At 36.3% G+C, this 17724-nt stretch overlaps 1 protein-coding gene across 1 annotated transcript in view; it reads right to left on the bottom strand.

The window, feature by feature from the left end:
• Positions 1-5476: 5476 nt before the first annotated feature.
• Positions 5477-17724, bottom strand: part of TRPC6 (transient receptor potential cation channel subfamily C member 6) — a 79171-nt gene continuing 66923 nt past the window's right edge. The window contains exons 10-12 of the mRNA XM_053971793.1: positions 11790-11873; positions 9314-9389; positions 5477-8523 (exon numbers count right to left, since the gene is read on the bottom strand). Of these exons, the coding sequence (XP_053827768.1) occupies positions 8372-8523; positions 9314-9389; positions 11790-11873 (312 nt within the window). The 3' untranslated portion in view covers positions 5477-8371. The remainder of the gene's footprint in view (positions 8524-9313; positions 9390-11789; positions 11874-17724) is intronic.

Genomic DNA, 17724 nt, shown 5'->3' on the forward strand with positions numbered 1-17724 from the left:
TCTCACAAACTGAAGAAAATGTGGTTGATATACTTCTGGGCTATAGCAAACCTTCTCTTTGATCCAGACAGTAGTTATATTTATTTTGCATAGCACTACCAAAAAAAAAAAGTGTTCTTGCAACTCAACAAGAGTTGAAAGCTATGTTGAAAGTTGCCAGTGTTTTCTTTTCCTGTTGTCCACAGGGGGACACCCCCTACCAGTGGGCAGCTTTTTGTCAAGGAAGTAATTATGTGTTTAACTCTCCTGACATGTCTCACAGACCATAAACCTCAGGAGTTGCTAGAAGCTGTTTTTCACACATCACTGCTACTTCAGTTCTATTGGAACTATTAGATTTTGGTTTACACTTTGTGGGCCTAGAAACTATCAATAGTCACTGAACTTTCTCATTAGAGATTCCAGGCTGGTTCTTGCTGGGCTCTGGGAGCCTACCCACAGTCCTGCAGGGACTTCACTGTAACTCAATCCCCATTGTTACAGCTCCCTCTTGTTCCCCCTTTCCTACCAAGTCACCTGAACTAAGAAACACCTGAGGTTTCACTTGAAGATTAACTTCTCCAGGCTGTTTTCACCTTTGCTATTAGACAGAATTTACTTTAGACAAGCAACTACAGGTCTGTATCACACAGAAAAGGGTGCACACTGATATTTTTCAGACCCATTATAAAGTTAATTAAAATTGTTTAGGTGTACAGCAAGGAAAATTCACTCTAAGTCACTGAAATGGATTGAGAGTCTGCAAGTCTGGAGTAACAGCTCTTCTACAATGTATCCTGTAAATGCAAACACAATTTACCTGTCAAAAATTCCAGGTTCTCTTTGCTATAGTCTATTAAGAAAGATGGATATCTAATACCATCTGTCATCTTCTGATCTGCATCCTGGGATCTGCAGGTACACAGACAGCTTTACCTTTTGCTGCATCAACTGATGGCATTCATTGTGCATAGAGGAATTCCAGGATGACAAACTCTTGGCTAGGAGCTATTGGCTATGCTAGAACACCACCATAAAGTTTATAGACATTGAAAATGATGACTTGAAATATATTTATTTTAGTTAAAGTTGAATTCCTGCCTAAACCAACTATGTAAACCAATAAACCTAAAAATAAATGGGTAACCATAATAATTTACTATTCAAAAGAAGTGTTAGATGAAAGGAAGGGATAAGTAAGCAGAAACACTTTATTGGGAGGCATGTATACATTGCAGTTCCTAAGACTGCTTCCAAATTTTTCAAGGTTTTTTTTTTCCAGAAGAACTAGAATTATTTGTACCAGAGCTACTGTGGTACACTGACTGCTGTTCTGCAGCTTGGGTACTCCTCTCTGCATAAACTCAACCAAAAGAAACACATGCATTTGAAGTAATTTTAAGCAAGCCTGACAACAGGAGCATCTGTTAAAACAAATTTCCATTCTTTTCAATTATGTGTAACTTTATTGGCCTATCAAGCTCCTAAGGTAACCCCTAAGGACCATGGCATGCCAGCACCCTATGAGATTATGTTGAAGCAGAGAGGTGAGGATACCTCACTGGGATAATCAACATGGATCCTATTCCCAAAACAATCTCGTTCATATTAAATTTTGGCTGGTGATTAGAAAATTCACCTGCATTACATAAAAATATCTCAGTGTTTGCCTAATGCAACAATTGAATTTGAGGTTTAATGAATAATAATTCTGCAAGCTGTTAAATCTACTGGAACTACTGGGTTTTATAATCTAAAGACAAGTGTATGGGGGTTCATTTGTAATATTCACAATTATCTAAAATCTGAGTCTTACACAAGTACTCTGTTTGAAGCTGTGAAAACTTCTGCAGAGAAGAGCACTTGCCATATTTTTATGTGCAATTGCCAGCAATTCTTGTTAGCTCAACACTCCATGGAGACCTCATTGCTGACGCAATAAGGGATTTACATTTTCTCAAGATCTTGAACTACAATAGCTTGGGCCAAGGTTGTGCTTCCATTTAAAGCAAATATATGCCTCTGAAACAACATTCAGAGTTTTCAGAGACTAGGAGGGGAGCCTAGATGGCTTACTGTAATGTGTGCTGTGGATATTTAATCAGAAGGGACAAAATTTGCAGACACGTGGAACATTCATGAGTGAATACAGGCTAACTTGCAACATTAGAAGACCCATAGGCACTTTGGGAATGATTTTGTCTTTATTTCTTTCCAAACTGATACTGAGAAATATTTCTTGGTATTGCCAAAAAAATGGTTTTTAACGCTTTTGATGGTACTGGTCAGTGGCCTCATGTAAGGTAAGAGAGAAGCCTCTGCTGAAGGATTACAGCCACTGATATTGTTGTACCAGACAGTTTAGTTTCCTCAAATAAAGTGTCATGTCCACTTCAGAGGGAAGTAACTCACAGAATTCTAAAATTACGCTGACAGACTGAAGCACGAAGTCATTTCTAGAAGAAACATTTTCTTTTGAGAAACAGAATCAACATGTCAGGAAAGACCATATGTGCTCTAGCACAGCCACATAAAGTAGTCTTGAATCTTTTACTGCCAACATGATTTGATAGCAACCTGATATTGTACCTCATCTTCAGTTCACCAGAAAGATTTGCCCATGGTGTATGTATTTAAAAAAATTCACTGTGTCACTGATATTTCTCCATTCAAAAGTGAGGATGTTGTGACCCAGCTGCAGAGCCTCAGTTTACCATTAAGAGATGGGGGGGACTGAATAAATTGGGCTACAGACAGGACAGACTCAGTGAATGTCTCAACTAGAACTTTTAGAAAAGCAGTTCTAACGAACAAACCCATAGTAGTGCCTTTTGCAGTGAAGACTCATGAAATCCCATGGGTTTTCTCTATTGAAGTTGATTACATCATTTGAGTTCAGGTAAAGTTACACAAAATCTTCATTGAAAACAATAAAATACTCTCTTTGAGAAAGAACTGAAGTTTTCTCTTCATTACTTCATCAAATTACTTATTTGGGCATGTTGACATCAATTAGTTTAATTTTCTCCTGGAATAAATGAAGAAGCTGAATAACTGAGACTTGAGCTGGTTTAACAAGGGCCATACAAAAATACATTTATTTATATTTGAGAGTAAATAGGTTTTGCCTACTAACAAAAAGGTTTCTGACTGTTTGTCTATTTATGCCCTTCATCCCTTGCAAACTTACTAAAATATGCTTGTTTATAAAGCAGAATTAAATATCAGAATAGTATAAAAGTGTTCATCTATAAAAGGGCATAAAAATATTGCTATTAACATTGATAATTATTTATCTGATGCATTTTACTTTGCATACAATATGAACTGATCTTCAATTATTTTGATTGGAGTTCCATTGATTAAAGGAGCAAAGTGTAAATGTCAAGAAGCTAAATCACAGAGCATTCAAAAGCTTAAAACAAAACCAAATACTACTAAAATAGTAGCATTTTCTCCTTGGACAGAAAAAGCACTGAAAATTTGTACTTCTTCATCTCTACTGCACTGTCATATAGTGACAAGACGGTGACAAGAACAGAAAGAGGAACAGGAAACTTGGCTTCTTTGCAAAAATTGAAACAAGAGTGTAACTGAAATATTTTGAGGTACTCATGGTAACCAGGGAACAGGAGAACAAATGAAATATTTTGAGGTTACTCATAAACCAGGGAAGAACAGTGCATGGGATTCCCTGGCCTTCTAAGAGCATGGAGCTTAAGGTACACACCTCAGCCTTGATTAACTTCTCTTTTGATATGAGCTTCTGAAGCACAAGTAGTTTTCCAAGCACAAACTTTGTGAATTCTATTTTCCACAAGCCAAATTAAAATTTAAGCAGGAACATAAGTACTTAGATAGATTATTCACACCAGGCAGTTTCTAACAAATTTTAAAAAGCATTAAATATTTACATGAAAAACTAGCAATTTACACTATAAGAACAATTTCTTCTGTTCTGGAAATGAGTACAGTTTCAGATTATGTGGTTTGTAATGTATTAATTATAATGTTCAGATAGAAATTTCAAGCCTGAGGGAAATCTCTAAGAAGCAAATGCAAGATTTTGTTGTACTAAACTGCATTTTGGGACACAGAAGTCATGAGAACATGTTCTTAGTAAATTACAGGATACAGCTGCTATAGCTGAAGTACTGCCAGGATCAAGCTATGTATTTTAAGCTTTGAAAACATATTACTGAAAATATATGCTCACCCCAATGTACTAAAACATGAGATATAAACTTCTCTTTATCATAAAGGTCCTGGTTTCTCAATAAGAATTTAGTTGCCATGTGCTCTGTAACAGAGTTTTTGTCATGTTAGATTTGGTTAATGTGTAGTCTTGTTTATGCTGACCCACAGCAATACTAATGAAGAAGGAAAAATGAAATATTGGTGCAGAGTAAAGAAGAACCCTACTCATCCATCATCCCTGGGGGACGGGCTAGATTCTTGGAAGGCAAGTTAGATCCTGCCCCTCTCAGTGACTGTTCTCATCTGTTCAAGCCCTTCCAATGAGATGATCATTTGTGATGGCTCATGGCCTTGCAGTGTTCATGAGCTGCAGTGCTGATTTCTGACAAGCTGGGACTTCTCACATTTCAATGGAAATGTTGCTAACAGCTACAGTGGCTTCTTCAGAGTAACAGGAGATAAATGGTCACTTCTACTATATGACTCCTCTGGGATACTTGACTACCTTAAGATGACACAAAATCATGCCTTTGACCATTTCTATTCACTGAATACAAAGAAAGACTAGACAAGCTCAGTTGCATAAGTCTTCATGGCTGTCATCTAAAATCAGATTAATCTGTAGGTGCCACTTCTAAAACCAGTAGCATTCATTGGCTTGGCCTATCAGTGCTCTAAAATATGGTGTAATGCAGCAGATTTTACCTGGAATGTCAGAACTTTCATTTGAAATCCTGTAGCTTGTTCTCAGCATCTGTCACTGTAAATCTTGGGTACCTTAGGCTTGCATTACATGATTGGTCTCTAATAAAATTTCCAGTCCTCCATGATGTATAAAGCTTTTTCTCAATATTTAAATGTGAATCTGTTCCATCCAGAACAGTGTGAGAAAACCTTGGATGGACATTGATTTGGGGCTTTTCTTACTTCATTATCTTGTCTTCAGAAGTTCTCAAGTCCTTCCATATCTTTTAGTGAAATACATTTGGGTGAACAGAAAGGAGATTCTCCAAGGCATGATGAAATCTACTGACAATATTTCATAATTCAAGTTTAAGAAATAGGGGGAAAAAACATATATAAAGGCAATACTTCATAGTAGGTCTGGTTTAGATGTGGAAGCTGCTACAGAATTGCTGAGCTCAAGTAATTAACAAGGTTTAAAGAAAAAATGAAGTAGGTAGCAAGACTATCTTGTTATCCTGATAATTCACAAAAAAATCTGGAAATGCTTTCTCATCAAATTATTGTTTTATTAGAAATCAAAAGGAGAACTATGTAATGTGAAAATTATCTGTTACTGCAGATGTTCTGAAACATCTAGCATCAGACACAGTCACAGGAGACAAAATACTTGGACTTGAGTCTAATTAAGTATGAAAAGACTTCTTTTAAATGCTTTTTTAATATTAGTGTTGTTAGGAAATGAAAGTTTTTTACCGTATCAGTCTTCCCAGCAGGAGCTGCCAAAGTTTTCCAGTGAACTACCAAAATATTCATACAATGGATCACAAAGGCACTTTTAGTCTGGTACATTTAATTTTTTTTTAATCAGGATAATATATTTGGTATTGTGCTCATTTTTAATACTACATTGCTTGTCACACTACATTTGGCAATAGACCTCTTCAAATATATTTAACAAATTGTTCCATGAGTAATAACTACATATAAAATAGCTTCAATGATTAAAAAAATCCGTATGTATTTTCTTCATGAAATACAATATATACATTACGATCTTATAGTTTTAAGGTACATCAAATTTTTGGGTTTAAACAAATTCACAGTGTACATTTTACCTCTGTAATAAAAATCTTCACTTTAAAAGTGCCTGGATCTCAAACTGTGTATATGTATTTCCTCTCTCTGGGTTTATGGAGAGTGAGGGTTTACCATCAACGAGCACTACAGCAGATCCAAATTGTGTATTCCAATGACCAAAAATTAAGATTTCTGATTACTGAAAGTGAGCACTGACTGTCCCTGTTACCTCTGATCCCGATCAACAGGTTTTCTGAAGAGCTTCTCTCAGATGGAAGATGTGCTTTGAACAGCATGGCCTCTAACATAGCCCTTCAGTGGAGCTGAATGAACTGCCCACTATTTCAGAAAACCAGGTCCAAAATACTCAGGTGGAACTTCAATTTAGAGGCCAGTCCTGGCCAAGTGAGATGGCCAGGAACCATCCAGGAGCCAAAACGCAGTGAAGTTACCATCACGCTGCCTTCCAGCCTAAGGTCACACCAGTTGCCTGTGCTCTACTACCTTTGAATCCTCACTTTCCTCCTTCTCCCTCAGAGGAAGAAGACTTAGGAGTTTCTAAACCCTGAGTTCATTACACCTGAGGCCCACAGGACACACATTGCTCCCCATACTCCATTTGTGGCTAAACTTCCGTGCCAAGCACTTCCTCCAAAGCATGACAAACGCTCATGGGGCAAGCTGACCTCAGTCCCCTACCTCCACCTGTCTCCAAGTGATTTCAAAACCCATTTAATATATGGGTTTTTTCCCCTGAAAATACACAGTGATTCCATCAACAATTTTAAAAAATGAACTATCAATAAATCCATCTGGAAACTAATCTAGACCAAATAAAATAATCTCCAGCCTAAAAGGGAAAGGCAGAAACATTCTAATACATTCCACAGTAAGTAAGTTTCACAAAGCTAATTTTAAAGCAATTACTGACAAGCCTTTTTAATTCTTGTTTCATACAAGTCTTTTACAGGTGTGTCATACACCTTGATGCCATGTTATAATTTTTCACAGCCCTTTCACTAATCTCAAAAAAGCCTTAAAGAGAAGCAGAGATGCCCAATGTAATGTGTGTTTATAACACTTCCAGAATTAGTGACTGTCCAAAGAGAGAAACACAAATTACTGTATTAAGCAAGGGAAAAATTACATGGAATTTTTCCTGTTTATATCTGGAAAGTCGGAAACCAGCTGACTGTCCTGCATGGACATTGTTACACAACAAACGGCCAGACAGAGCATGGGATAGCTCATCTGCAATTTAACAGAAAGAGACTTTTAACTATTGCAGTGGGCAGGGTGAAAGTGTTGTTGGAGCTTTCCTTACCACATGGAGTGAAGATTCTTCATTAAAAGAGTTCTAAAGAATACAGCACAAGAGCTGAGCTGTGACCGGTGGAAAAAAGGACGAGGGATGCAAATCCACAGAAGATGAGATTTCACGATTTTTTGCACCCAGATTATTTTGTTTGCTATCCATACGTCTGAAGAATATTTAATCATTTAAACAGGTTTAACATAGAGAAACATGGTCCCCCATGTATGACATTCCCAGAATTCAAAGAGAGTTTTGCACCACATTTTAGTATCTTCCATCTCAGATAAAAATGTTGCATTCAAACCCCTAATCTGTACTTTGAGAGGTTCAGTTCAAGACATAAAAGCTGGAGAACTTGGGAATCCTGAAACAGACTGGAACATCAAGGGTTAATTATTTTGGACTAAAGAAGGTTTTCTTCCAGCCTCATAAATAGCTTTTTGTAGGTGAAAAATATTTCTTTCTTAATGCACTGACTCCCATTGGAACCTAGGCATCTCGCAGGATAGTCCAGTGCTGACAGGGATCAGTACGGGAAAGTACAACAGAGTGCTCTGAGTGTCCTGATATCTACCTCTACATGGAAATGTTCATAAGTTTATTTTAATATCCTACATATTCTTAAGAAAGGCAGTTAGTTTTTTTTCTTTTTTTTTTTTTTGCTAGTTGGGAATGCTGGAAAAATTAAATAGCTTTTGATATATGTATGTATATAAAAGCCTGGATTTTTCTCTTTTGCTTCACTAAAATATATGTAAGAATGCTTACAAAATGAAATTTGCAAAAAATAAACAGTTAATATAGGAAAGTTTAGATCTATGCTTTCAATCTTTTGTGACTGAACTTATCAAGGTTCCACTGGAATTCTAGCCAGTAAATTGAGTACTTAAATTTTCTCAGATCAACTATCCTTCAGCAGGTAAAGAATAAATATCTTTACTGAAGTGACATGGCCTCCCTACTGTAGACCTAGAGGATTTGCCACTGTGTTTTTTCAGTGAAGAATTGGAATTATTTAATTTCTGAATATTTTTAAGAAATGTGAGCTAGACTTGAGGAAAACAGAAATATGGCTATAAGTGAATTGTTAACATTCTGTTGCATATCTTATTTCGGTTATCTCTTGCTTTCTTCTTCCTTAGAGTCAAGTGACAGTTTTTCCCCAAGTTTCCTTATAAGTTCTGCCAGATCTTCAGAATTCTGAGATTTTTCCTCAAGGAGTTCATACCGGAGACTTGAGATGTCCTGTTTAATTTCCTTCAATTCACCTGTAACACATTTTAAAAGATCACAATATTAAGAAACAAAAGAAAAAAACAGCATATCCAAATATCTCACAATTATGTTTTTTTCCTGTATTTCTTTGTTGAAACAGAAAAAGTAGATATTCTGCTGCCCATTGGTGAATCATAGGATAGTCTGAGTTGGAAGGGACCCACAATGACCATTGAGTCCAGCTTTAAGTGAATGGCCCAGACAGGGATTAAATCCAAAACCTTGATGTTATTAGCATCATGCTCTGACCAGCTGACCTAACCTCAGTGGAATTGTGTCTTGGGGATAGGAATATGAAGATGCAGTTCAGGAATCAAACAAATCTGAAGGCAAAAGTGTGAGAGAGCATGAGTTCACAAAAGTCACATATCTATTTGATGGAAGATGCTGTTCTGCTGCAGGAGAGATCACTGAATCATTTAGGTTGGAAAAGACCTCTAAAATCACTGAATCCAATCATTAATCCAGCACTGCCCAGCCCACCAGATCTTTAAGGAACTAGATAATCTTTAAGGGCCCTTCCAAACCAAATGATTCTATGATTATATTATTACTAGATGTAGCAACACATTTTAATGCTTGTCAGATCAGTGATAGTTTCTGATGGGAGAGAAGACACAGAAATCCCATCTCCTTTTCAATAGCATGTTAATTTTACCTCTTGCACTTGTAAACATGTGAAGTGGATTAAGTATTTTGGAAATATAAAATGTTTGACACTGGCCCAAACCAGGACAATAATCACTTTCTTTGATGAAACATACAATTCATCAACATACTCACCTTCATTGACTTCATCACTTTCCTTATCTATCTGAGCTTTCAACACATATCTTTTAATAAGACGCTTCATTATTTTCTGCAGAGAAAAAAGAAAGAAAGGAAAAAGGAGTTGGACTAGTATTGTTATGACATTTCAAAGTAAGAGCTCTTGTCCTGATTTCAGCTGGGACAGAGTTCATTTTCCTCTTCGTAGCTGGTACAGTGTGAGTTTTGGGTTTAGTATGAGAATAGTGTTGATAACACATTGGTGTTTTAGTTGTTGCTGAGCAGTGATTACCCAAAGGCAAGGACTTTTCAATGCCTCATGCTCTGCTGCTGAGCAGGTGCATAGGAAGCTGGGAGGGAGAATGGTTGGGACAGCTGAACCAAGCTGGCCAGAGGAATATTTCATACCATAGAGTATCATGCTCAGTATAGAAACTGGGGGAGGCTTGGCCTCGAAGGGTGATCACTGCTCCTCTGTCTCTCCTTTTCATTACTACTGCTACTACTATGTTTTTTTTTTTCTTGCTTTATTTAAATTAATGAAGTATTATTATCTCAACTCACAAGTTTTACCTCCTATGATTCTCCTCCTCATCCCATGCACTTGGAAAGGGCAGTGTGGGGGCAGTGAGTAAGCAACTGTGTGGTACTTAGTTGACAGATGGGGTTAAATTATGACACCTCTTTTACCTTCTGTTGCATTCAGATACTACAGTGTAGAACTTGACAGGTAAAAGAAATTATATGTAAAAATCTCTGCTTTCATCTACAGGTGATATTTAACCTTTATGATTCTGCATATACTTTAAAGTTAGAGAACTAAACACAATCTTATGAATGGTATAATTCATAAGCCTTAACCTACTACTGGAGCCTGTAAGAACTATTAATACAGTTGCATCTTTGTCCTCCAAGTAGATGAAGCCATCTGGCCTTTATTGCTACCCAAAGATGATAATGATCCTGCTTAGCAGTGCTAGTTGCTAAACCCTTTTGTTGTTAGTTTATTTGAACCTATTTTGATATATTTGCTAAGTTATGTTTTCCCAGTGTAGGGCTTGCTTAGAGAAAATGGGATCCAAAATTCTAAGTAATTTAAGTGTCTCAGCTGGGACTCATCTAACCAAAGACCAATATTTTCTAAGGTAAATATACGTATCTGTCATCTTTATTTCCTTCTATGGATAAAATGAGCAAACCTGAGAGCACAGTTCATCTGAGACAACTAAAACTGATCAAATAGCTCATACCACGAGAATGACCAACCTCTCTGCTAATAATAAGGGGAATCTAGGCCAACAAATTCATTGTAAATTTTACCTTTCCAGGAGAAAATGAATTTTGGCCCTGATTCCCCAACAGTTCAAATTACTTAAAGAAGAACAAGGTATCCAAGTATGTTTTAGGATTTGTGTTTCTTGCCTTTGGGTTTAATGTTTTCATAGGATGTAGTTCATGACAACACAATACTTTTCCATTTTAAGATATAAAACATTCATAGATTTATATGTCTGCTTTTGTCTCCACAATAATAGAGCTGACCAGAGCTGGTTTTGAGGTGAGTCATCCCAGATTAGTGGTCCCAGGCCATCACTACAGTCACGCTTGAAGGTCAGCAGCTGTACTGTTTATTATAATAATCCAAGAATGTTTCAAATACAAAGCCACACTACATGTTTATGGGGTAGATTTTTAATCTTAGTACCTATCCCTGCATCATAATGAAATTGGCTGTGAAAAAGTGAGGGAGTTTCTGGAACAGAATCCTGTAGACACTGCATAACATAAAAGTGGAGTGGAGCTAGCCTGCCCAAGGGAAAATCTCTATTTCTGTCTTGTGGTCAATAAAGTATACTCATTTTTTGTACTCTTTTTAATTCAATTTATCTTTTTATATTGCCCAGGCAGATCTTGCTTCTTCCTTTCTACCCACTTTGTAGTATTACAAGAAGGAAAGAAGCAGTCTCTGGACTAGAATAGCTGAGATGTATGTGGACTGTGCTGGGTCTCTTTATACTTAACTGCACAAAGGCTCATTGCAGTTGTTTAGGAGGCAAAGGAAAAACAGACTTCATTGATAGGATAAAGGCTGACAGATACTTGGAGTGCTTGAGGTATTTGTATGTAGAGGTGTGCCACAATAAGCTGATCTGCTTCAGCAAATGGAATGGGAAGATTTTGGGTTTATTTTTGGATTTCTCAATTCACATTGTGCAGTTGAGGACTCAACTCTAAAATTAAAAACATTTTTCTAAAGCACATAAATGCATTGCACTATAAGGGTACCATTTAAGAAACAAAGAGGAGAGAAAAAACCCCTCAAAATTGTACTGCAAATACCTAAACCATTTCATTTTTTCCTGATATATACAAGGTCTGTGTATTTATTCTTGACTCATGTTGCTTAGTATAAATTCAAAACTGCCCTCATGCCATCAGTCTGCCAGTTCTACTACTTCTTGATTTTATTTAAAAATAAGCTGTTTTTTACCTGATATTGTCTTGGAGGATTGTTTAAACTGTTCAAGTGGATTTCATCTGAGCTTCTTATACTTGATTGCTTCCTCTGACCAAGCTGAAACAGAAACATTATTATAGTACAAAATAAATAGAAGATCAATATGTATATCTCATGTATATATCCTGTGACAGAAAACCTAAGGTTTTCAGCACAAAATGGTGAACTGGGACTCAAGCTGAATGACTGGGCTGCAGTAAGTGAACAGAAACTGCAAAAACAAATGGTATTACTTTAGATATAGAGCGGGGCCAGTTCAACAAGTAGCAGTGCAAGAAATATAAATAATGATGGATGTGGATGACGAATAAGTGGGACTGTCACTAAAAATTCAGTTCTCTGAAATTATACCTGGTCTAACAAAAAAATACTGTTTCAAAGGACAGAACTATCAGTGAAGTGTATCAGATCCTGTGGGGTCGTTCTGTGTTTCCATTGAATTTCTCTATGTTGTGTCCAAATATATCGAGCACCTACTGCTAAGCAGACTGGGGCACTTTGAAGCCTGTTAAATACTCTGTGGGATATGCTGGGATATCATTTGTTGGGGGCAAAAAAGGGGCAGGATTCAATGCTTACACCGCTGTACACTGGGAATAATTTAAATACTATTAGATTTTGTTTAGGATTCCATAGAATCACAGAATGGTTTGTATTGGAAGGGACATCTAAAAACAGGTAGTGCAATGCCCCTGCCATAGGAAGGGACACCTTCTATTAGATCAGGCTTGTATTTTGATACAAAAATTTATTATATCCATTGGTAAAATATATTCATTAGCAATTAATATAAAGTGTACACTAAATTAGGGCACTGTTTTGTTCTTTAGAAAGATTCACAAATCTATTTGCCCATACTTTTTAAAAAAATATATTTGTCTATTCAGACTATGTTTATTTGACTAAGCAAAAGTAATCATAAAAGATAAATAGCATAAACATATAAAACAATATTTCTCTTATATATTAATCTACATGTGGATGTAAATTAACGATGTATAAAAAGGGCAAGTCACTATTTTTTCGTGCTTGAATAAAGCCACTTCAGATAGTTTGAATATATATTAGAAAATATAATATTATCAAAATGTTTTAACTTAAACTAGGTATCTGATTTATAATAAAAAAATAATGGCTAGTGAGTTTACATAATCACTATGTAATCACTATGTTTTCCAGGATTTTAGAATTAGTTATACTCTATCTTGGGCCTCATCTATAATACTGAGTTAAAAAAGGAAAACAATCTTCCTGCTATTTCAGCTCCTGGATTTCTCATGCACCATTTTTGGAAATAATATAGTAGAATAAGAGTAAGACCATGCTTCCTCTGCAGCAGCAGAGGGAAGTTGCCTTGGGTATTTACTATGTATTTTATTACATATTTTAAAAGGAATGTGTCATTCTGGTTACCAGTTTCAAACTTATGTTACATTGTTTCACCTCAAAAGTTAATCTGCTGCTCAATTACAGTTTGATTTTCACTTGAAATAGCAAAATTGGTAATATGTGGTGAGATGAGTTATGACACTGCAAACTTGTAAAACCAGGCTCACTGTAGTGCCTTTATCTTAATCTTCACCCTCTAGCACATTTTTTAAGATAATAATGTACTTTTAGTTAGCTACAGAGTGAACCTTGAAAGCTGGCAGGTAAATCATAAGTGTGTAACTTCATTAGATCTTCCTACGTGGAAGGACACAAGATCCACTGCAAATTGCTGAATGACCACTTGGTGGCAGAGACTGCCAAGATTTCATTATAACATCTAATAACATTTTTAAACTCTCTTTAAGCTCTCTTTAAATTCTCTTTAAGCTTCCTGCCTATGGCTTTTTTCTTTCTCCAAAATTAGTACTAGAGTACACTCAGGCAGTCACATTGGTGACTGACCTAGAATCTGTATTTTTAAGCTAACATTTATTGAATATGGGTAACCAGAGGGGAAAGGATGTAAACTAAATAAAACAATGATATAAATCCCAACCAAAATAACTCTTCTTCTAGAGTGTGGGGTGAAATATGAAATATGGATCACTACTCTTTGAAAACACTTTCATCTTTAAACTTGCCTCTTATTTCATTATTATCTTATATTACTTAAAATACAATGCAATCAGAATAGTAATTAAATGATTGTAGCAGTTTTCTTTAGCACTTTATTGATGTCTTAAATCAGAAGCTGCTGTCAACTTGCAATTCCAAAAAATTGTACTTGGGTCAAAAAGGAGGGTTTCCAGAAAGTGACTCAGTTTGCGCTCCTATAACCAGACATCACTTGTGAAAATTTCAGAAATACTGTTTTACAATAGGAAAGTTAAAGTTAACATATTTTTCTTGTTTAAGTGAGGGCTTAAAGCTACTTCAATAAATAGTTGTCCCTTGCTTCTTTTCTGAAGGGTCATGTTTAATGAACAAAATTAAAATATATTATCTCTCACTGCTGATTTTTAGCTCAGGAAGATGAACAAGTTCTGTGACACTTGAACAATAAATTTTCTCAATCCCAAGGCAATTTTAAAATTTAAAACAGTGGTCAAAGTAGTTTTGGTTTTTTTTTAACTCTCCTTTTCCTTAATTTCTTTAGTCCTTTTCATTGGTTTGAGTTTCTTACTCACTTGAAGTTTAAAATGTCAATTTTAGCCTGAAACAAGAAATCTATGGATTTTAATAAGCAGCCTGAAAAAAACCATCTTCACAGTATTTAGTATTGTTTTTAGATATGTCTCAGGAAATTAATTTCTGGTGTACTATACTTTGAACACAGCTATATAAATTACTTGCTGTTTAGCACTGACAGCATCTGGCTTCGTTTTCTGCTAGCAATAATCAGGGCAGAGCTGGATCTAGGAGTAGCATTTCCTTCCTTCCCACCCTAATCCTTGTCTTCCCACACACTCTGAAGCTGCTGCTGTTTTTGCACTGAGAAGATGCAGGCTCTGCAGCAGAACAACCCACAGGCTGGGTCTGAATCAGTAAACTCCAGTGTGTGTTAACATTATTGGGCACTGCAATGCAATGTCCTCCATCAGTAAACTTTTACTGTCCTGCCAGGTAGGACTCACACCAGAACAACCTTCTATCTTCCTAGGCACAGTTTGGCAACTGGAATGGTTTGGAGACAAGAGGTTTCCTACTTTGTGAGATAAACTACCTGAATAGGGGCAAGCCATTCCTGAAATGGCCTCAATACTCAGATAAGCTACCCATGTTATACTAGCACAAACACAGCCATCAAGTCTTGGGTGTGGTCTTGCCAAATCTTTCCTCATCTTTCCACAGCTCATTTTATTTATAGTAGCTCCCTGCACAGGTAGATCCTTGCTCAGCAGTCTTAGCAGCATCAACTTGCTCAGCACTAAGTGAATCAAAAGTCAAAATCCCAAAAGCCTGACAGTGCCTTTGAGAAGATGCTATGACAGCCACAACAATAATGAATTGTCAACACTGGACCAAAAGGTAACACAAAACCACTTTAGCTACTTCTTGGAAGTGCACAGGATGGCAATATCTAATAGATCCAGATAAATTCAGCATGTAGCAGCCCAAAAGGTAAGTAAAAATGTAATCATCTGCCAGTATCTGCTGCAAAACCTGAGAAAATAATAAATACGACTCAGACACTTTATGTTTTTCCATGTAAAAGCTTTTTTTTCTTAATTTGATTAGCAGTTTTATAGCTGCTTTGGCTGGGGAGTAAGCACATTTCATTTAGGATTAGTTATACTAAAATCTTCACTGAGTGTAAAGCATTAATATTTGAAGACTTAAAATTAATTCAGGGTTAGGAAAAAATCTGATAAACAATGTTTGCATTCCTACAGCTCTCTTTCAGAGGGACTGCTGTAAAAGCTGACAAACCTGCTACTGCTTTATGTAGAACAGGTAATTATTACACTTTGCACCTTCCTAGAAACATGCTAGAAAATATGAATTGCTAGGTTTGAATGGAATGATAAAAATACATCTTCTTTCCTTAGTCTGTATAAATGGGACTTATAAGAGTACCTGTTTTATGGGAACATAAATTTCATGCTAAAATGTCATTAATACAAGCTTGTAACCTACTTACATGCTTTTCAAATTCACAGAGTGAGTGAATTAGGAAAAGAAACATTTGTTGTTTTCCACCACCACTCAATTTCAAGTTTATATGCATCTCCTCAAATGCTCAATATTTTAGTGATGGCTTTATTACTCACAGAGGTTTTAAAATCAGGTTGCATCAAGCAGCTTGAAGAAAAGTTTTGCAAATGTCAGATTCATTAAAAACCTGAACAAATGCACTTGTCATTTCTGTTAGGTCCTAAATATATTAGAATTAGATTTTCCAAATAAAATGAAGTGAGATCTGTGAAACACTAGAAAAATTACTGGTGATAGAGATGAGACACTTGCACTTAATAACAATTTTGACTTTGATGACAATGTTTGTAATACCTATATTTGTTTTCATAAACTGTATAAACTTACCCAGAGGCAGAGGATTTTTCCCTAAAGTCAATATTTTCCTTCTAGGATTGTAAGCATTTTTTCTCTTTTACTCTTCAACTATTAAGTGTGAAAAATGTGCTGGTCACACTGGTGACAGAGAACTGACAGATGCATGTAAATGCTTTACTGGTCCCCAGTCTAATGACTCTTGACTACAAATTCAAGAACTCTTAACCTTGAACAGGCCTCTGCTCAGACCACAGCCCATATTAACAAAGATCCTTCCACACTTAAATTTCCATTGAAAAAAAGTTTTTTAGCCACCATGACAAATCCTTCCCCTTTTTTTTTTTTTTTCTGTATGTTAGCGTATGCTCATCGGTCTACTCACTACATCTGATCAGCTGCCTTGCACAACTTTTCTTCCCTAACACGTTACAATAGTGCTAGAATAGTGCCAGTTTTTACATTTCCAATACCACCTAACATTCCATGTTTTTCTAAAGCAATTGAAATGATCTATACCAAGACAGTACAGGAAAAATATACTGACTACAAACTAAGCAAGTCCAATGAATCAATTCAAGTGCTTTTTACTAAAGCTGTGTAAGTAAAGCATGTAACAAAATATTCTACAATAAAAGCAAGGGGCATTTTCAGTGGAAGCAGAGACAGGCCACCAAGGGGGGACTTTGGAAACTGCCCAGGCATGTGAGGATGGTGTTAGGAAAGACAAAGCTTCCCTTAGACTGACATTTGCAAGGACAGTAAGAAAAATTGCTACAACAGCAATGTAAAGCAGAACAAGGAAAATGGAAGCCTATTGCTCAGTGGGGAAAGGGATTTAAGTGACAGTTGGATGAAGGTAAGAATGAGGGACTTGATGCTTTTTTGGCCTCGGGCTTCATCAACCATCTCTCAGGCCTCTGTGCTTAGTGAAGTAATTTGAGGAGACAAGAAGAACTTGACCCAGGCAAGTCCAGAGTACATCTCGGAGAGCAGATGCACCCCTTGTAAATATGCTATCATCTCTGAAAGACCACAGGTATTGGGAGAGTCCCCAAAAGCTGGGGAAAGGCAAATGTCAGATCCATCTTCAAAAAAAGTGAAAATTTTGATCCGAGCAACCCTGGGCCACTCAACCTCCCTTCAGTAACTGGCAAAATAATGGAATGAAAAATGAAACTTCTTGGAGCACATGCAAGAACAGATGGTGACTGGAAAAAGCAGGTGTGTATTTATGAAAAGTAAAATCTGTCTGACTATCTAGATGGCATTCTGAGATAAAATGACTTGCAGATAAGAGGAAAGCAGGAGATGTCATTTGACCTGAACTTCACCAGGGTTTTTAACTATTCTGTTCTATTCTATTCTATTCTATTCTATTCTATTCTATTCTATTCTATTCTATTCTATTCTATTCTATTCTATTCTATTCTGTTCTGTTCTATTCTGTTCTGTTCTATTCCATTCC

This window comes from Vidua macroura, chromosome 2 (genome assembly GCF_024509145.1).
Source record: "Vidua macroura isolate BioBank_ID:100142 chromosome 2, ASM2450914v1, whole genome shotgun sequence".
NCBI lineage: Eukaryota > Metazoa > Chordata > Aves > Passeriformes > Viduidae > Vidua > Vidua macroura.